We start from the raw sequence: 22,285 nt of genomic DNA on the forward strand, positions 1-22,285 counted from the left end.
ATACATCGTAACACCTGGCTGGCTAAGTGTTACTTGAGATGCTACACCTGTTCTGTCGAAACCAAGTATGTGCTGAAGTACCTGAATGAATGTTCAGATGCAATTATCTGGCAGCTTCCTTTTCTTCTTACACCTGACTTAACTGATCCTTGCGACACTATGACACTACCACACACACTTGCAACCAATGCATACAATGAAATATGAACACTGATGAGCCAGATCATTGTGACCACCTACCTGATACCTGGTATGCCTACCTTTGCCACGGGTAACAGCGGCGACGCGTCGTGGCATGGAAGCAGTGAGGCCTTGGTAGGTGGCTGTAGGGAGTTGGCACCACACCTGCACAAAAACAGGTCACCAAATCCCCATAAATGGCAGGGAGGGGGCGATAAGCTCGGACGCCACATTCAGTCACATACCAGATGGGTTCGATCAGGTTCAGATCTGTCTAGTTGGGGGACCAGCACATCATCTGGTATTCATCACTGCATTCCTCGAACCACTCCATCACATTCCTGGCCTTTTGAAATGGTGTGTTGTTTTGTTGAAAAATGCCACTGCTGTCGGGAAACATGACTGTCATGAAATGGCGTGCGTCGTCCTCAACCAGTGTATGATAATCCTTGGCAGTCATCATGCCTTGCATGGGCTTCACTGTACCGGTGGGTGCCCACGTGAATATTCACCAGAGCATAATGGGGCTGCAGCCAGCTTGTCTCCGTCCCACAGTACAGTATGGAGGAGCTGTTCCCCTGGAAGATGACGTATTCACATCCTCCCACCAGCACGATGAAGAAGGTATCGGGGTTCATCAGACCGTGCAATGCTCTGCCACTGCGCCCATGGCCAGTGCCGACGGTCAAGTGCCGATTTCAGTCGTAGCTGCTGATGTCGTGGTGTTAACGTTGACATATGCATTGGTCATCAGCTGTGGAGGTTCATCGTTAGGAGTGCACTGTATCTTCAGACACAGTTGTACTCTGCCCAGCATTAAGGTCTGGTGTTAGTTCCGCCACAGTTCATCGCCTGTCCTGTTTTACCAGCCTGCCCAGCCTACGATGTCCAACATCTGTAGTGAGGGGTGGTCACCCAACCCCACGACCTCCGGACGTAGTTTCACCTCGGTTTCGCTACATGTTGAAACACTCACCACAAGATTCCTTGAAGGCTGGACAAGTCATGCAGTTTCCGAAATGCTGGTGTACATCGTCCTCAACCAGTGTATGATAACCCTTGGCAGTCATCATGCCTTGCATGGGCTTCACTGTAACGGTGGGTGCCCACATGAATATTCACCAGAGCATAATGGGGCTGCAGCCAGCTTGTCTGCGTCCCACAGTACAGTGTGGAGGAACTGTTCCCCTGGAAGATGACATATTCACATCCTCCCACCAGCACGATGAAGAAGGTATTGGGGTTCATCAGACCGTGCAATGCTCTGCCACTGCGCCCATGGCCAGTGCCGACGGTCAAGTGCCGATTTCAGTCGTAGCTGCTGATGTCGTGGTGTTAACGTTGACATATGCATTGGTCATCAGCTGTGGAGGTTCATCCTTAGGAGTGCACTGTATCTTCAGACACAGTTGCACTCTGCCCAGCGTTAAGGTCTGGTGTTAGTTCCGCCACAGTTCATTGCCTGTCCTGTTTTACCAGCCTGCCCAGCCTATGACGTCCAACATCTGTAGTCTGGGGTGGTCACCCAACCCCACGACCTCCGGACGTGGTTTCACTACATGTTGAAACACTCACCACAAGATTCCTTGAAAGCTGGACAAGTCATGCAGTTTCCGAAATGCTGGTGTACATCGTCCTCAACCAGTGTATGATACTCCTTGGCAGTCATCATGCCTTGCATGGGCTTCACTGTACCGGTAGGTGCCCACGTGAATATTCACCAGAGCATAATGGGGCTGCAGCCAGCTTGTCTCCGTCCCACAGTACTGTATGGAGGAGCTGTTCCCCTGGAAGATGACGTATCCACATCCTCCCACCAGCACGATGAAGAAGGTATCAGGGTTCATCAGACCGTGCAATGCTCTGCCACTGCGCCCATGGCCAGTGCCGACGGTCAAGTGCCGATTTCAGTCGTAGCTGCTGATTTCATGGTGTTAACGTTGACATATGCATGGGTCATCAGCTGTGGAGGTTCATCGTTAGGAGTGCACTGTATCTTCAGACACAGTTGTACTCTGCCCAGCATTAAGGTCTGGTGTTAGTTCCGCCACAGTTCATCGCCTGTCCTGTTTTACCACCCTGCCCAGCCTACGACGTCCAACATCTGTAGTGAGGGGTGGTCACCCAACCCCACGACCTCCGGACGTAGTTTCACCTCGGTTTCGCTACATGTTGAAACACTCACCACAAGATTCCTTGAAGGTTGGACAAGTCATGCAGTTTGCGAAATGCTGGTGTACATCGTCCTCAACCAGTGTATGATACTCCTTGGCAATCATCATGCCTTGCATGGGCTTCACTGTACCGATGGGTGTCCACTTGAATATTCACCAGAGCATAATGGGGCTGCAGCCTCTGGGCCATCGCAGTCTGCCCTCAGTCGGCCGGCCGCTGTGGCCGAGCGGTTCTAGGCGCTTCAGTCCGAAACCGCGCTGCTGCTACAGTCGCAGGTTCGAATCCTGCCTCGGGCATGAATGTGCGTAATGTCCTTAGTTAGGTTTAAGTAGTTCTAAGTCTAGGGGACTGATGACCTCATATGTTAAGTCCCGTAGTGCTTGGAGCCATTTGAACCATTTTTTCTGCCCTCAGTCAAACTCAGATAAATCGCTGGCCTTCCCCATTCTACACAAGGACAGCACACTCACTGATACTACATGCCCGATGCAAGTGTCCTCGCCAGGTGACTCTGCTATCGCCTGGACGGGTTTATAACGATAGTACGTCGGTGGTAATAATGTTCTGGCCGATCAAACACAAGGTAGAGACAAGGTGAGAAGAAACCTGAATCCTCGTGGATCATACAAAAAAGAGGTGTGATTGAAACCTTGGTGGACAGGGCGCATAAAATTTGAAAAACCGACTTGTTTAAAAGATGGGCTGTAACATCTACAGTGGACATTCAAGAAGAGTGGTTGTTCTAAACAGACATAGAGCACTTCACTCTAGTGAGGGAATCAAGATCGAGCGGAAATGATGGCCCCCCAAAGGGAAAGTTTTCCTTCCATTAGTACGATTACAGATCTCAGCATTGGGAAAGTGTTGAGCAAGTGTGGTGTAGAAACTACCCTCAGACACACGAGTAAGATAGATGAATGTTTAAGATCGGCAAAAGATATACGTCATCCTTTGGCTGGGGTGTATATAAAATTCCTTGCAGTTGTGGTGTGGTTTATATAAGCACCACAAAAAGAAATGGTAACATGCGTCCGGTTGAGCACAAGAGGAATTGCCGCCTGGGACATACGGATAAATCGGTCGTAGCGGGACATCTTTACCAAGAGGGTGATCATGAAATAAAATTAACGGTGCGAGTGTCATATCGAAAACATAGCCCGTGTGTACAGAATGCTCATTGAGATTCATATACGCCGCAATAATTTTAACATAATAGATGAAGTTGCTATATTAGATATAATTTGGATGTAAACATTGCAATGTAACAATGACGATCGATTACTTTCAGTCGAGAATGTTGGCACCACCAGAGATACACCCACATGTTCGGCGCTCGGTGGAGTTGTAATCGAAGTTCGCCATTTTACCTCTGAAGGTGTCTCCCCTGGTACGAGAGGAAACATTAGGAGAACGTTTTATATACTGACCACATTCTTTTAGCCCAGAAGCTGTAAGTGATGTCAGTACCAGACGTGAAAGCTTACACTGTGTAAGAAAACCACCAACGTTCTTACGATTTCTAATTTTTTGAAATCCTGCTCAGAAATCAGGTTGTGATCTGGGGTCATACAACTATTTTGGTCTTACCAATACTCAGTGCTAAAGAGTGAAAACTGAGGCTGAAAATCTCTACTTTTGGTGTTTGTCCATTTTCAAGGGCTACATTCAGATAAAGGCATATATTGCAGAAACAGGCAGCAGATCGGCTACTCTCTTTATACTGTACACTAAGAATGAACTATTGTTAAGTTTTTAATTTGTTACTGTTAGCATAATATCCTTCCTCCTTCATTATTTCATAGAAATGACAGAATTCTTTAATCTTTTAAAGCAGATGAAACATTGTACTTCACTGCTACGTCGCTTCGTAAAAATATTTCCAGACTAGGGTTGGTGCCATTCTGCAAGACATTAGATGTCCAGAGACAGCGAGAAACTGCAGTGTAGACCACGTGGAGGGGGGGGGGGGGGGGGAGGCAAGTCCTGCAGACTGCACCTACATGCGTAACCTTATACCATGGTTAATTATTGTCTTAGCAATGTTGTACCGATTATTACACTGTGTGTTTGTTGCTAATTTCTATCGTCGTTGTGAATAAACCAGCACTGATCGCTTTTCCCATTTTCTGTAATATATTTTAAATCAGTGCAAATTTTACGAATAAAAATTGCTCCTTTGTTCAAAAATGTGGATTTAAAAACGAAAAAGTCTAGCACTGCCGCTATGGCCAAATGACATTTCGATTTTTTAACTCAGTTATTAGTAAAAAATAAAGAAATCACTTGTTATAGCTGAGACCATACAAATGCCAAAAAATACCGGTGTTTAGAACTAAAATACCGGTATCGGTTTTAACCTATAGGTTTTTCAAATCCCTAGGTATTACAATGTGCGGTGTACATCATCCATGGCCCAAGATCCAGACGCTCTTCCATGTCCAGCAGCTTGAGACGGGCCAGGTAGATTTGGTGGTGCTCACCATGCGGTGGAGCTGGTGTGCTATAGTCGGATTCACGAGCGATGGCGGTCGAGTTTAGGCTTGTTCTGCGCACGTACGTCACGCATTCTCCGACAGCCATTGAGTGTTCAGTACATTCTGAGCGCTCTTCTGTGAACGCTGTATCCAATGCGAGCATTACACGTGGTTGTGGCGAGTTGCTTAGTGAATTTCGATTCCATTTGTTGCGAGTTATCATCGCTGATTGTGATGGTATGTGTTTAATTCCGCATAAGCAAGCGAGAGACACAGTTTGTGGGATATACGCTTTATTCGAGTGGGAAGCACACGCATGCGCGTACCCCATCTGCCGCTTGGAATCGTCAACAATGGAATCCCCACATGTGCCCTGACGTGCGCGAACCGCCATCGTTCTTTGTTCGGACTATAGTAGGCCGCGCTGCCCCCTGTCTAACCCTTGCCGTCTTTCTTCCTGCCCGCAGATCGAGAGCCACAAGCTGGAGGTGAAGGCGGAGAGCAAGGTGGGCTCGCTGGCCAACGTGACGCACAAGCCGGGCGGCGGCGACGTCAGGATCTTCGACGACAAGGACTACCTGCGCCAGCGCTCGCTCAGCAGCAGGGCGTCCTCGGAGGGCAGAGCCTCGGGCGCACAGGTAAACAACAACAACAACAACATAACCCTCTACTACAGTGTCGGTACATTTGCGCGGAGTGACACTTTTGCAGCCAGACATAACTACAGAGCCTAGGGCTTTTGCTGGGATAACTGGCCTTACGCAGCGGCGTTTAGTGACAGACTGATCTGTAGCTACACCCAAGATTTGTGGTGCATTTTCTTACAGACATGTCCGAAAGGAGAAACACTACCCAGAATCTGCAGGTAGGAACATCTTTCGTAAAGGTGGAGAGGGAGAAAGAAAAGGAAAGACAAGGAACTATTGATGCATGGGGCATTTATGTGGAACCAGTAGCGACGAATTAGCCAACGGCCTTGCCAGAGTGGTAACACCGGTTCCCATCAGATCACTGAAGTTAGGCGCTATCGGGCTGGGCTACCACTTGGATGGGTGACTGTCCGGTCTGCTGAGTGCTGCTGGCAAGTGGGGTGCACCCAGCCCTTGTGAGGCAGACTGAGGAGCCACTTGATTGAGAAGTAGCGGCTCCGGTCGCGAAAACTGACAACGGCTGGGAGAGCGGTGTGCTGACTACATGACCCTTCATATCTGCATCCAGTGATGGCCATGGGGTGAGAGGATGACACGACGGTCGGTCGGTAATGGTTGGGTCTTCCAAGGCCTGTTTGGACTGGGTTTAGTTTTTCTTTTTTAGTAACGACGAATTAAAATGCATGTCAGACTGGGATTTGAACCTGGGATCTCCGCTTAGTATGCAGCTGCATTAACAACTGCACCATCTGGACACAGTATTTTTCAAGAATGTTCGGACTATCTCGGTACGCCCTCTATCTAAACCACAATCACACGTAGCACTACCTATGCCCAGTAGCCATCGGTGCTCTTCTTGCTCAGTTATTTTAGCTTCCCACGGGAGGTTGAACCTAACTGTGCATCCACACTGAAAGTGCTGGATTCATCGCCCACCAAGATGAGACAAGTACAAAAAAAAAGACACCATGCATACTAATTGATTCAAATCGATGGGCAATGAATCCACAACCTCCAGTGTGGATACAGCTTTACATTCGACCTCCAGCAGGAATCTATAGTTAGCAGGAATGAAGGACATGGGCTGCTAATCGGTGGTGCTGGGTGTGAACTTGGGTTTCATAGGAGGCATGCCGAGATAGTCCACACAGTTGCGGTCAACAATGTTTCCAGATGGTTCTGTGGCTAATGCAGAGACACTGGCTGTGGCTAATGTAGAGATCCTGGGTTCGAATCCTGGTCCGGTACACATTTTCACTCAACACCACTGATACCGCATGAAGTACCCCATCTGGATGGGGTTAGTTTTTCTTTTTTAGTAGCGACGAATTAAAATGCGTGCCAGACTGGGAGTCGAACCTGGGACCTCCGCTTAGTGTGCAGCTGTGTTAACCACCACACCATCTGTACACAGTATCTTTCACAAATGTGCAGACCATCTCGGCATGCCCTCTACCCAAACCGCATTCACACCAAGCACTACCTACGCCCAGTCGCCATCAGTGTTCTCGTTGATCGCTTATTTTAGTTTCCCGCGGGAGGTCGAACCTAACTGTGCATCCACACTGAAAGTGGTGGATTCATTGCCTATCGAAATGACAAGTACCAAAAAAAAGGCACCATGCATACATATAATTGATTATCAAAACTAGACATGATTGTCTCAATGTGAATTCCGCGATCGTTCATTAAATAAAATATGGCGTTTCAGTCTTCTATCGCTATTCTTTATTTTCAATTACCGGTTTCGGGCTAGCTGCCCATCTTTAGATCATACACTCCTGGAAATGGAAAAAAGAACACATTGACACCGGTGTGTCAGACCCACCATACTTGCTCCGGACACTGCGAGAGGGCTGTAGAAGCAATGATCACACGCACGGCACAGCGGACACACCAGGAACCGCGGTGTTGGCCGTCGAATGGCGCTAGCTGCGCAGCATTTGTGCACCGCAGCCGTCAGTGTCAGCCAGTTTGCCGTGGCATACGGAGCTCCATCGCAGTCTTTAACACTGGTAGCATGCCGCGACAGCGTGGACGTGAACCGTATGTGCAGTTGACGGACTTTGAGCGAGGGCGTATAGTGGGCATGCGGGAGGCCGGGTGGACGTACCGCCGAATTGCTCAACACGTGGGGCGTGAGGTCTCCACAGTACATCGATGTTGTCGCCAGTGGTCGGCGGAAGGTGCACGTGCCCGTCGACCTGGGACCGGACCGCAGCGACGCACGGATGCACGCCAAGACCGTAGGATCCTACGCAGTGCCGTAGGGGACCGCACCGCCACTTCCCAGCAAATTAGGGACACTGTTGCTCCTGGGGTATCGGCGAGGACCATTCGCAACCGTCTCCATGAAGCTGGGCTACGGTCCCGCACACCGTTAGGCCGTCTTCCGCTCACGCCCCAACATCGTGCAGCCCGTCTCCAGTGGTGTCGCGACAGGCGTGAATGGAGGGACGAATGGAGACGTGTCGTCTTCAGCGATGAGAGTCGCTTCTGCCTTGGTGCCAATGATGGTCGTATGCGTGTTTGGCGCCGTGCAGGTGAGCGCCACAATCAGGACTGCATACGACCGAGGCACACAGGGCCAACACCCGGCATCATGGTGTGGGGAGCGATCTCCTACACTGGCCGTACACCACTGGTGATCGTCGAGGGGACACTGAATAGTGCACGGTACATCCAAACCGTCATCGAACCCATCGTTCTACCATTCCTAGACCGGTAAGGGAACTTGCTGTTCCAACAGGACAATGCACGTCCGCATGTATCCCGTGCCACCCAACGTGCTCTAGAAGGTGTAAGTCAACTACCCTGGCCAGCAAGATCTCCGGATCTGTCCCCCATTGAGCATGTTTGGGACTGGATGAAGCGTCGTCTCACGCGGTCTGCACGTCCAGCACGAACGCTGGTCCAACTGAGGCGCCAGGTGGAAATGGCATGGCAAGCCGTTCCACAGGACTACATCCAGCATCTCTACAATCGTCTCCATGGGAGAATAGCAGCCTGCATTGCTGCGAAAGGTGGATATACACTGTACTAGTGCCGACATTGTGCATGCTCTGTTGCCTGTGTCTGTGTGCCTGTGGTTCTGTCAGTGTGATCATGTGATGTATCTGACCCCAGGAATGTGTCAATAAAGTTTCCCCTTCCTGGGGCAATGAATTCACGGTATTCTTATTTCAATTTCCAGGAGTGTATATTGTAGTTACAGAGTAACTTGTCCATATAGAACACTCGGTTCACTAGCCTGAAACCTGTAATTGAAAATAAAGAATAGCGATTGAAGACTGAAACGCCATATTTTATATAATTGATTCACATCGATGGGCAATGAACCCACGACCTCCAGTGTGGATGCACATTTACATTCGACCTCCAGCAGGAATCTACAGTTAGCAGGAATGAAAGACGTAGACGGGGCAGCGAATCGGTGGTGCTGGGTGTGAACTTGGGTCGCGTAGGAGGCATGCCGAGACAGTCCACACAGTTGTGGTCAACGCTGTGTCCAGATGGTGCTGTGGCTAAGCAGAGGTTCTAGGTTCGAATCCCAGTCCGGTACACATTTTCACTCATCACCACTGGTATCGCATAAAGTCCCAATGCAGCTGACATCAATAGTTCCATCTCTTTCTTTTCTTTTCTCCCCCTTCCACCTTTACATCGTTTGGGATGTGACAGGTTCGTTGTGGGTTAGGTAAAGGAGCGAATGTGAAAGCTCTCTCGCTATACAAGCGTCACTCTGGCACAAGTGTCTCAAACAGCCCTAGTACTAATCTGGCAGCCTGCTAATCCCCTTGTTACATTTGTTGTTCTTTTAATGGCTCCTCTGGTTTGCTGCGACCCACTACGACTTCCCCTCATGTGGTAGCTCCCTCATCTCAGACTACCATATTATTCAACCTGTACATTCAAAAATGGCTCTGAGCACTATGGGACTCAACTGCTGTGGTCATAAGTCCCATAGAACTTAGAACTACTTAAACCTAACTAACCTAAGGACATCACACACATCCATGCCCGAGGCACGATTCGAACCTGCGACCATAGCAGTCGCACGGTTCCGGACTGCGCGCCTAGAACCGCGAGACCACCGCGGCCGGCCAACCTGTACATTGAACATGCAGTAAAAGAGACCAAAGAAAAATTGGATAAGGAATTAAAGTCCAGAGAGGAGAAAGAAAATCTTTGAGGTTTGCAGATGACATCGTAATTGTGTCAGAGTGACCAAAATGCTTGGAAGAGCGATAGAGCAGAATCAGCAGCGTTTTAAAAGGGGGGGCATAAGATGACCATCAACAAAAGCAAAACAATGGTAATTGAATAGACTAAAATTAAATTGGGCAATGCTGAGGGGATTAGATTAGGAAACGAGACAGTCAAAAGAAATAGTTCAGTTTAGCCCACCCGGTTGGCCGTGCGGTCTAACGCACGGCTTTCCGGGCGAGACGGAGCGCCTGGTGCCCGGCACGAATCCGCCCGGCGGACTTGTGTCGAGGTCCGGTGAGTTGGCCAGTCTGTGGATGGTTTTTACGCGGTTTTCATCAGCCTCGGCAAATGCGGGCTGGTTCCCCTTATTCCGCAAACAAGTTCTCCACGTACGCGTACACCATCATTACACTACCACGCAAACATTTGGGGTTACACTCGTCTGGTGTGAGACGTTCCCTGGGGGCCTCCACCGGGGGCCGAACCGCACAGTAACCCTGGGTTAGGTGTGGGGCGGCGGAGGGGTGAAGTGGACTGCGGTAGTCGTCGTGGGGTTGCGGACCACTGCGGCTGCGGCGGGGACGGAACCTCTCCGTCGTTTCTAGGTCCCCAGTTAACATACAATACAATACATACAATAGTTCAGTTTTGTTATTTGGGCAGTAAAATAACTGATGATGGGCGAAGTAGAGAAGATATAAAATGTAGACTGTCAATGGCAAGGAAAGCATTTCGAAAGAAGAGAAATTTGTTAACATCCAATATACAGGGAGATTCACAAAGATATATGAATGTTTTAATACGTTATTCTACAAGTAACCCTAAAGAAAAAAGTTCATATAAACATAGGTCCGCAAATGTTTACCTACAGAGTTACGGCTAGTAAAAGATTTTACCTGAAGTTTAGCAACTTCGCTAATAAGAAGCCATCGCAAAACTGTACGAGGTTAAGGTAAAGCACGATTTCCATTTATTTTGTTGTTATTGGTCTGGTGAATCTAATAAAACATATCCCAGACGTGTATCTGCAGTAGTTATCCAGAACATCCAGGGAAGCAAAGATTATTACACAAGTAAATTTGTTTACTTTCCATTAAGAATGTAGAAACGTTTGTCATTGTTGGCATCCTTTAGTGAGTTGTTTCAGGCGTTTCCTAACCCTCAAACGAGTTAGTTTTCTGTAGTGTTCATTGAAAGAGCATAATAACAACAGTGTATTTAAGTGAAACTATATAGTAACTGTTGTACTTTGTAGATTATTTATGTTCTTTCACTGAAAAACACAGAAAAATAACTCGTTTCAAGGTTACGAAACGACTGATGATGTTCTGTTGAATGATTCACATGCTGACATCTGTTGATGGCCCATCATTGAAATCTGCAGCAATTTGCGGAAGAGTTGCACTTCTGTCACGTTGAACGATTCTATTCAGTCGTCTTTGTTCCCAATCTTACAGGATCGTTTCCTGGCCGCAGCGATTTTGGAGATTTGATGTTATACCGGATTCCTGACATGCACTGTACACTCGTGAAATGGGCGTACGGTAAAATCCGCATTTCATCGCTTCATCGGAGATGCTGTGTCCCATCGCTCGAGCGCCGACTATAACACCACCCGAAACGCACCTAAATCTTGATGGCTTGCCATTGTAGTGGGAGTAACCGATCTAATAATTGCGCTACACACTTGTCTTATGTAGCCGTTACCGACTGCAGCACTGTATTCTGCCAGTTCGCATATCTCTGTATTTTAATTTCCATGCCTATACCAGTTTCTTTGGCCATCAGTGTAAATACACCTTATTCAATGAACATTAGTTTCTCCTTTCAGGGAAAAATCGTGGGCGATATTATGAAAGCCAGAACACGATTTCAGAGATAGCTTTAGATGGAACTGAAGATGGTATGAGAGTGGGAACCGCTTCTAAAGAATTCCGAATCTGTCGACAAACTTTATGCGGTCACATTCAGAGTGGTTTCTGCAGATCCGCCACACGAAGTTCCGAACACGGTTCAAATAGCACTGGGCAGTATGGGACTTAACTTCTGAGGTCATCAGTCCCCCAGAACTTAGAACTGCTTTAACCTAACTAACCTAAGGACATCACACACATCCATGCCCGAGGCAGGATTCGAACCTGCGCAGTTCCAGACTGTAGCGCCTAGACCAGCTCGGCCACTCCGGCCAGCGTTCAGGACATGAAAAGGAACCTTGTGACAGAATATTTAGACAGGCTGACATACAAGTTGTGGCCAGAAATATGGGAACATCAGAAATGCAACACGTTAGCATGCCTGATACAGTGTGTGAAAACCGTTGGCATTCAAAACACCTTCCAGTCCTCTCCGAATGAATAGATATTGTGCTGGCATAAGCTGTTGCCCCGACACCGGTCGGCAAAGATGAAGTGCAAAGATCGATTAGTAGGTGCTGGATCAAGTGCACCATCACGAGAGAGGCCAGAGACACACCCACAAGCAATACGCCGCCAACGCCCTCTCGACAACATGTATTTAGGCCGCCGCTGCTGACCAGAGGTCCTCACTCACTGACTCACTCATCCAGTTGGGCGTCTGTCAGTTTACTTGCAGAGTGGGTTAGGTCATCACAGGCTACAACAGTACATATTGACCAGATTAGTGACTATTACTGATGAGCTTGTACCACAACACACGGACTCTCAAGTTAAGTAAAACTGCCAATACATGTAAATAAAGAACCGTACTAACTCATGTGTGAATTTGTGTTTTAGAAGAGGATACGGGCCACCCATAACAACATCCTCCCCCTTGCAGTACAAGACTCTACAAATACAGGTCCTGTATGGTTTCCAAGGGAATCTTACACCATCCTTCCTGCAAAGTAGTGGCAACTTCAAATAACAAAGTATGGACCTGACCAGACGAAATGGTCAGAGAATCGTGTCGGCACTAATGCGACGACGCAGAGTAATCGTGGAACACTACGATGAGGCTTCCCAAACCATCGCGGAAAATCCGTCATTTTTCACTCTTGTGAGTTAAACTCGGCCATATGTTGCGAACAGTGAGAAACAAGACTCATCCAGCAAAATGACATTCTTTCATTGCTCCATTGTCCACATTTAGGGCCTTGGCACCACATTAACCTGGTAAAACATCCGGTAAAACATCAGATCTCCAACATCGCTGCGGCCAGGAAACGATCCTATAAGATTGGGAACAAAGACTACTGAATAGAATCGTTCAACGTGACAGAAGCGCAACTCTTCCGCAAATTGCTGCAGATTTCAATGATGGGCCATCAACAGATGTCAGCATGTGAATCATTCAACAAAACATCATCAATATGCGCTTTCAGAGCTGAAGGCACCCTCGTGTACCTTTGATGACTACACGACACAAAGCTTTACGCCTCGACTGGGCCGATGAACACTGACATTGGACCATTGATGACTGGAAACATGTTGCCTGATCGGACGTGTCTTGTTTCAAATTGTATCGAGCGAATGGACGTGTATGGGTATGGAGACAACCTCATGAATCCATGGACACTGCATGTCAGCTGGAGACTGTCCAGGCTGGCGAAGGCTCTTTAATGGTGTGGGGAATCTGCAGTTGGAGTGAAATGCGACCCCTGATACGTCTAGATACATCTCTGACAGGTGGCACGTACGTAAGCATCCTATCTGATCAGCTGCATCCATTCATGTCCATTGTGCATTCCGACGGACTCTGGTGGTTCCAGCAGGATTGCGCGAAAGCACACTCGTCCAGAATTGTTACAGAGTGGCTACAGGAACACTCTTCTGACTTTAAACACTTCCCCTGCCCACCAAACTCCCCAGACATGAACCTTATTGAGCATGTCTGGGATTACTTGCAAGGTGCTATTCAGAAGAGATCTCCACCCCCTCGTACTCTTTCGGATATACGGACAGCCTTGTACGATTCATGGTGTCAGTTCCCTCAAGCACTACTTTAGACATTAGTCGAGTGCATGCCACGTTGTGTGTGGCACTTCTGCTTGCTCTCTGGGGTCCTACACGTAGGTGTACCAGTTTCTTTGGCTCTTCAATGTATTTTACGAACATAAAATTGTCAACGCAGCATAATAGCCTCCTCGTCAGTTGCCATGTCTCACGTACCCCACAATAGTGGAGAGGCAATGCCAAACGTTCTAAATGCCATTTTAGTCACCCACTGGGCGAGTTTGTGGTTCAAATGGTTCAAATGGCTCTGAGCACTATGCGACTTAACTTCTGAGGTCATCAGTCGCCTAGAACTTAGAACCAATTAAACCTAACTAAGGATATCACTCACAGCCATCCCCGAGGCAGGATTCGAACCTGCGACCGTAGCGGTCGCTCGGTTCCAGACTGCAGCGCCTAGAACCGCACGGCCACTCCGGTCAGCGGCGAGTTTGTGGCATGGCATGACAATGTCCCCTTAGGCCTTACTAGGAGCCTCCTACTTCATTGTCAATAACTTCAATACCACTAATAATTTCCAAATATGTTAATGTAGCTATAACGATGAAAAAACAAGCTTCCCAGGCATATACACTACTGGCCATTAAAATTGCTACACAACGAAGATGACGCGCTACAGACGCGAAATTTAACCGACAGGAAGAAGATGCTGTGATATGCAAATTATTAGCTTTTCAGAGCATTCACACAAGGTTGGCGCCGGTGGCGACACCTAAAACGTGCTGACATGAGGAAAGTTTCCAACCGATTTCTCATACACAAACAGTAGTTGACCGGCGTTGCCTGGTGAAACGTTGTTGTGATGCCTCGTGTAAGGAGGAGAAATGCGTACCGTCACGTTTCCGACTTTGATAAAGGTCGGATTGTAGCCTATCGTGATTGCGGTTTATCGTATCGCGACATTGCTGCTCGCGTTGGTCGAGATCCAGTGACTGTTAGCAGAATATGGAATTGGTGGGTTCAGGAGGGTAATACGGAACGCCGTGCTGGATCCCAACGGCCTCGTATCACTAGCATTCGAGGTGACAGGCATCTTATCCACACGGCTGTAATGGATCGTGCAGCCACATCTCGATCTCTGAGACAACAGATGGGGACGTTTGCAAGACAACAACCATCTGTACGAACATTTCGACGACGTTTGCAGCAGCATGGACTATCAGCTCGGAGACCGTGGCTGCGGTTACCCTTGACGCTGCATCACAGACACGAGTGCCTGAGATGGTGTACTCAACGACGAACCTGGGTGCACGAATGGCTAAACGTCATTTTTCGGATGAATCCAGGTTCTGTTTACAGCATCATGATGGTCGCATCCGTGTTTGGCGACATCGCGGTGAACGCACATTGGAAACGTGTATTCGTCATTGCCATACTGGCGTATGACCCGGCGTGATGGTATGGGGTAACATTGGTTACACGTCTCGGTCACCTCTTGTTCGCATTGACGGCACTTTGAACAGTGGACGTTACATTTCAGATGTGTTACGACCCGTGGCTCTACCCTTCATTCGACCCCTGCGAAACCCTACATTTCAGCAGGATAATGCACGACCGCATGGTGCAGGTCCTGTACGGGCGTTTCTGGATACAGAAAATGTTCGATTGCTGCCCTGGCTAGCACATTCTCCAGATCTCTCACCAACTGAAAACGTCTGGTCAATGGTGGCCGAGCAACTGCCTCGTCCCAATACGCCAGTCACTACTCTTGATGAACTGTGGAATCGTGTTGAAGCTGCATGGGCAACTGTACCTATCCAAGCTCCGTTTGACTCAATGACCAGACGTATCAAGGCCGTTATTATGGCTAGAGGTGGTTGTTCTGGGTACTGATTTCTCAGGATCTATGCACCAAAATTGCGTGAAAATGTAATCACATGTCAGTTCTAGTATAATATATTTGTCCAATGAATACCCGTTTATCATCTGCATTTCTTCTTGGTGTAGCAATTTTAACGGCCAGTAGTGTATAGATACACTGTTCATAACTTAAAAATTGTCTCGCATATTTGAAGTCACACTCTCTGAAGCACGTCAAAGGAAGCAGTCAATAGTATCAACACAAAATGGATGTGAAATAGGCGCAACTGAAATACGTTATCGGCGCCGTCAAATGTTTGTTTCATGTCATTTGCGCAAGTAATAACAATTACACATTCAGATTTATATTTAGCTATATGGAAGTCATCTACATTTCTTTCCTAGAGTTGGGAGTTAATAATTCGTATCAACCATCGTTACAAAACTAAAAATTCTTCTATATAGTAGAAGGAGTTGTCAAGGAGAAACTTTGTCAGTTTGTTTTAAAGTTTCTCTTTGCCGTTGGTAGACATTTTATGTCACTATGTAAGTGATCAAAAAATTTGGTGCCAGCATTGCGGACAACTTTCTGTGATAAAAACAATCTTAATATCGAATAACGTATGTTATTTTTCCTTCTGGTATTGCAAAGTATGTACACCTTAGCTCCTTCTGGACTACAGTGGATTAATTACAACAAAATTCACGAGGGAATAAATATACTGTGAGGCAGTAATCAAAGTGTCCAACTCTCTAAACCGTTGTCTATAAGACCATCGTGGAAGAGCTCCACATATTATTCTTACAGCACGTTTTTCAGCAGTGAACACTTTCTTTCTTAAATGTGAGGTACCCCAGAATATTATTCCATATCACGTTACTGAATCAAAATACGCAAAATATGCCAGCATACTCATTTGTCTTTCCCCAAGATTTACAATGATTCTACATACAAATGTTGATGAACTAAGTTGTTTTAGGAGTTCCAAAATGGGATTTTTCCAGTTTAAATTTTCATCAATATGGGTACCTTAAAATTTTGATGTTTCTCCCCTCCCCCCCCCCCCCCCCCCCACCCGGGTATCATTTCCTCAAAGTGTGTTACACTTATCTTTGGTGTAGTACCCATAGGTACGCAAAACTGAATCTGTTGTATCTTTTCTAAATGGAGAGTGAGACCATTCACAGAAAACCACTCAATAATACACTGTGGAGTCACGTTAATGTGAACGCCGCCTCTGTTGGATGCCAACGTGCAATAACTACTCACAGATGGCAGATGGCAGAACTAGCAGTAGAGGGTACATACAAAGGGTACCCAAAGAAAAAAACAGAAATTTTTAAAAGCTCTGTATTTTTAAATTGTTTACAAAAAAACTTTATCCCCTTCAAAATACCTTCCATTGCAAGTAACACATTTTCCCCGCCCGTACTTCCACCGTTTGAAATCTTTTCTGTAGCCATCTTTAAAAATTTCTGACAGGTCCTCCCTCGATTTTTGCTTAACTTCTTCAGTGTTGTCGATTCGGTGTCCTTTCATGCCCCTTTTTATGTAGCTGGTAATTAGAAAAGTCGCACATAGTCAGATCAGGCGAGTAAGATGTGGGAGGCAGCTCAACAGTACCATTTTTAGCCAATAACTGTCTAACAGAGATGGTTGTGTGTGCAGTGTGCATTGTCGTGGTGGAAGATCCAGTCTTCTGTCTGCCACAAAACGACTCTTTTTTTTATGAACACTGTTGTGCAATCTTCTTAAAACTTCCAAATAACATAAAAGGTCTGATTGACGGTCTGACCTGGGGGAACAAGCTGTGAAGAAACTACGCCCTGGGTGTCAAACAAGCAAATCAGCATTGTTTTGATGTTTGATTTGACTTGAAGACAATTTTTTGGACAGTGTGACGATGACTCTTCCACTGGCTTGACTGTTGTCTTGTTTCTGGGTCTTAACCACAGGACCACGGCTTATCACCAGCAATGACCTTTGACAGAAAATCTGGGTTCGTTTCAGGCTGTTGTTTCAAAGCACGACATGTTTCAACTCGATGGTCGTTTCGATTGTCAGTCAGAACCAGAGGGATGCACTTGACAGTAATCCTTTTCGTTCCCAAATCTTCCGTTAAAATTCGCTGAACCAAGCTCCAAGATAACGCACTAATCTCTGACAGTTGGTAATTTGTCTTTCGGTGGTCTGTCAGCACAAGCTCTCGATTTTTTCAATATTTTCATCGATTCGGGGAGTTGATGGACGTGCAGAACGAGGTTTGTCATCAATCGACACGTCGTCATTTTCAAATTGAGCAAACCGCTCGTACACTTGAGTTTTCCCATATCGTCACCTTGGTATGCTGTTCTCAACATTAGAACAGTTTCAGCACCATTTTTGGCGAGTAGAAAAAAATTTCACAGCTGCACATTGTTCTCTTACACTTGCCATTATAAAAAACGAAACAAGAATAAAACAGCTCTAGCAAAAACAATCACTGCAGATGAACAGAACAGCACTGAACTGGCAGTGAGTTGCGCTACACACGCCTAGCGGCAGAAATGCGTACTACACACGCTCCGCCCACGGCGGTGTTATTCTGTTTTTTTTCAGGGGGGTGGGGTACCCACTGGTAATGGATGTTGGGTGTACACAGAAAACAGTCTTTGTCGTGATACGATAATGGAGTAACTTACTTGATGTCCAAAAGACCAGGATCAGATGTTCAGATGTGTGTGAATTGCTAAGGGAACAAACTGCCGAGGTCATCGGTCCCTAGACTTACACACTACTTAAACTAACTTAAGCTAACTTATGTTAAGAACAACAGACACGCCCATGCCCGAGGGAGGACTTAAACCTCCGGCAGGAGAGGCTGTGCGACCAGTGACATAGTAGCACAAACCACGCGGCCACTCCGTGAGGCTAGGCCAGGATCATTCGCTTTCGGGTCAAGGGTGGAATCATTTCTGAAACGACTAAGTCTGTAAACTGCTCACGTGCCATGGTGGCTAAGGTACACTGTGCATGGCAAAATGGTGCTGCCCAAAACTGGCGCAAGGCCACTGTGGTGAAACACAGGCCATAGAAAACAGGGGTAAACGACTGCTGTGGAAATGTGTACGGGCGAATATACGAGCAACTGTTGAGCAACTGACCACCCAGATGAACTGAGGAGCTAGCAACAGTGTCTCTTCAATAACTGTTCAGCTAATGCTTATGCACTAATGCTGACTGCTATGCATCAGCAACAAAGGCTGGAATTTGCACTTCTTCTTCTTCAGTAGCGCTACAGCCCTTGGTGAGCCTTGGCTTCTTCAACAATCTTCCACCACACTTATCGGTTATTTGCTGCTCTTTTCCACCCCTGGACTCCATCTTCTTCTAGGTCTCCCTTTTCGCCTAACTTAATGGATCATACCTTTCATCATTTTCTTTGGAATTCTATCCTCTGCCATTCTCTCCTAGTGTCCTAGCCATCGTATTCGCTGTCATTTCACAAATTTTACTATGTCCCTGCCTTGTATTAACTCTTGTAATTCGGCATTGTAGCGTATTCTCCAGCCTTCTTCCTCCCTTATTAGTCCATAGATTTTGCGTAGTATTTTCCGCCCAGTGCTTCTTAGTGCATTTTTATCGTGTTCTGTCAACGTCCATACCTCTGGAATTTGCACTCCTATGTCTTAACTGGACATCCACGGAGTGGTGACAGGTGGCCTTTTCAGATGCATCGCGTTTTATGCTCCATTGGACACATTGCCATAGAACGTGAGGGAGACTACATAGAAAAATAGGACATGGACAAGATATGTTGATGTATGTTGTCAACAAATTCTGACTCTTAACAATAAATAAACAGGAGAGATTCTTCCAACTAGGGGAACATCACTTATAGCGGTCCATAAGGCTCAATCTCAGGTCCTCATGTAGTTAAATAACATTCTATCTGCAGCGTCTGAAACGTCTCAAACACACTCCAACTAGGAGGGAGCATTATGGTCTAGAAAATATTTCCATGACGTTTTCTGGGTGGAGGCACAGTGGATCAACACAAGCATGCATTCATCCTTGCTTACCGTGTCCAAACCTAGATACAGTTTGACACAATGGCATCTACCAGCAGGACAATGCAACGTCTCACACAGATTGCAGTGTACATGCGTGGTTCAAAGAGCACCAGGATGAATTTATCATTCTCCCCTGCCCACCAGACTACACATTAAACCCAATCGAGAATATGTACAACCACCTCGAATGGGCTGTTGGTAACACGGATCCTCAACCGAGGATGCTAGCGTACCTGCCCACGGCACTGGAGTTGGCACGACTCCACATCACTGTCAGTACCTTCCAGAACCTTGCTGACACTCTAACGCATGTCTTGCAGTGGTCCCCACTGTAGAAGGTGGTAATTAAGGCCTTTGACAGGTACTCACATTAATGTGACTCAGCAGTGATGTTTTAATAACATTATTTACTGTTTCTTCTGTTGCTGTACATATGATTGGATTGATTACAATACTCGTGTCATCTGGAAAAAAACTAATTCTGCTTGTTATGTGTTAGATAGAATGTTGTTTAACTACATGAGGACCTGAGATTGAGCCTTATGGACCGCCATAAGTGATGTTCCCCTAGTCAGAAGAATCTCTCCTGTTTATTTATTGTTAAGAGTCAGAATTTGGTGACAACATACATCAACATATCTTGTCCATGTCCTATTTTTCTATGTAGTCTTCCTCACGTTCTATGGCAAACAATTTTATCCCCTTCAAAATACTTCCCATTACAAGTAATACATTTTTCGCGCCAGTGCTTCCACCGTTTGAAAATTTTTTTGTAGCCATCTTCTTTGCTTAACTTCTTCAATGTTGTCAATTCGGTGTTCTTTCATACCTCTTTTTATGTGGCTGGAAATTAGAAAAATCGCACATAGTCAGATCAGGCGAGTAAGACAACAGCGTCCATTTTAGCCAAAAACTGTCTAACAGAGATGGCTGTGTGCGCAGGTGCAATGTCATCGTGGAATAACCAGCCTCCTGTCTGCCACAAATCGACATTTTTTTGATGAATGCTGTGGCGCAATCTTCTTAAAACTTCCAAAGAAAAGGTTTACTTGACGGCCTGACCTGGGGGAACAAGCTGTGAATGAACTACGCCCTGGGTGTCAAAAAACCAAATCAGCATTGTTTTGATGTTTGATCTAACTCGAAGACATTTTTTTGGACAGTGTGACGATGACTCTTCCACATTGTGGAGTATCACGTATTCTCTGCTGATAATAGCTCCTGTCCTATGCGCGTAGCATCTTCAAAGTGGGTTCCCCATAGAGAATCTTTAAGTGGTCCAAAGAGATGGAATCCCAAGGGTGCCAGGTCTGGACTGTAGGATGGATGAACCAATATTGTCCAACCCAATTTGGCGATGTGTTCTCGGTTTCTCAGACTGTATGCTGGGTTCTTCTCCAATCGAACACGTCGGAGTTTATTCAGAGTTTTCACGTATGCCTCTGAATTGATGGTTTACCCTCTTGGCCTCACATCCACGTGAATGACGCCATCACAATCCCAGAAGACTGTCACCATGACTTTTCTGGCATAGGTGGTTGTCTTGAATTTCTTCTTTTGTGGTGAATGAGGATGATGCCGCTCTGAGGACTGCCTTTTAGTTTCCGGCGCAAAGTGGTGCATCCAGCTTGAGTCCCCATAACGATCCGTGACAGAAAGGCCACTCCATCGGTCTCAGAAAACTGCAACAATTCAGATGGAATGGCCTTTCTTTGAATCTTGTGGTCTGCTGTGAGCATTCGTGGAATCCATCGTGAGCACCTCTTTGAGTATCCTAGAGTCTCGATTATTGCAGACGCACCTCCAGTGCTGACCGACAGCTGCAGGGCCAATTGTCGAGTTGTGACGCACCGGTCAGCGCGAATAACAGCATCCGCACGATTCAGCACGTCTGAAGCAGTGGCTGTGACAGGACGTCCAGAGCGTGGCTGATCGTGGAGCTCTGTTTCTGCATTTCCTGAGGCTGTAACTTTCTTTACCCATCGCCCAACTGTACTCCATCAACTGCAGCATCGCCATACACTGCACACAAACGTTTATGGATGTCCACCGCGGTTTCTATTTCTTCATACAGGAGTTCAATAACAGTACGCTGCTTGTAATGTGAGTCGCATGTAGACGCCATTTTGACGCTTTACTGCGACTCTGCAACTGCCAGAACGGTTCGAAACTTCGCCAGCGCACAGAACAAACAACAATCGTGAAGCACCAACGAGGACGTTAGACTATGTATATTAATGGCCTTTAAAAAAAATGTGTGCCATTACTTATTGACTGACCCTCATACAATAGTCAAGGTCTGCTATACTATCAGTTCCATAAAACATCTGTTTATCCAGGGGAACATTGTGGCTTACGCAGTCCTATGCCTTAGATAGCAGGTGGGGCAGTTTTGTTATTTACTGCTTGTAAAGTTGGATGAGTGTATGTGTAACGGCATACTCAATTGAGCAACCCTTCAGCAATCCAAACTGATGATATTATTGATACTTCGATGGGGTCCTATTGTAGATTACATGACCTTGTCAAAAATTTTGGAAAATAATGTCAGAAGTGAAACGGGTCGGTAGTGATTGACATCTCTCTTATCAACTTTCTTGTACAGGGTTTCAATAGTGACATATATCAATCTCCCTGAAGGGACGTTCAGAGTCAGTGTGTTTACTGCCAGAAGTTTCAGGAAGTGCTCCCTCCTTCCAGGCCTCGATCATAGACTACTTCGAAAATTACGAGCAGTGGATCTTGTTTAAAACTGGGACTTATTTGATACACC

General features: G+C 46.5%; 1 protein-coding gene across 1 annotated transcript in view; it reads left to right on the top strand.

Annotated features, from left to right (window-relative positions):
- Positions 1–22,285, top strand: part of LOC126427973 (nascent polypeptide-associated complex subunit alpha, muscle-specific form-like) — a 243,096-nt gene that overhangs the window by 208,984 nt on the left and 11,827 nt on the right. Inside the window, exon 7 of the mRNA XM_050089859.1 lies at positions 5,297–5,467. Within this exon, the coding sequence (XP_049945816.1) occupies positions 5,297–5,467 (171 nt within the window). The remainder of the gene's footprint in view (positions 1–5,296; positions 5,468–22,285) is intronic.

Source organism: Schistocerca serialis, chromosome 12 (genome assembly GCF_023864345.2).
Source record: "Schistocerca serialis cubense isolate TAMUIC-IGC-003099 chromosome 12, iqSchSeri2.2, whole genome shotgun sequence".
NCBI classification, from domain to species: Eukaryota; Metazoa; Arthropoda; class Insecta; order Orthoptera; family Acrididae; genus Schistocerca; species Schistocerca serialis.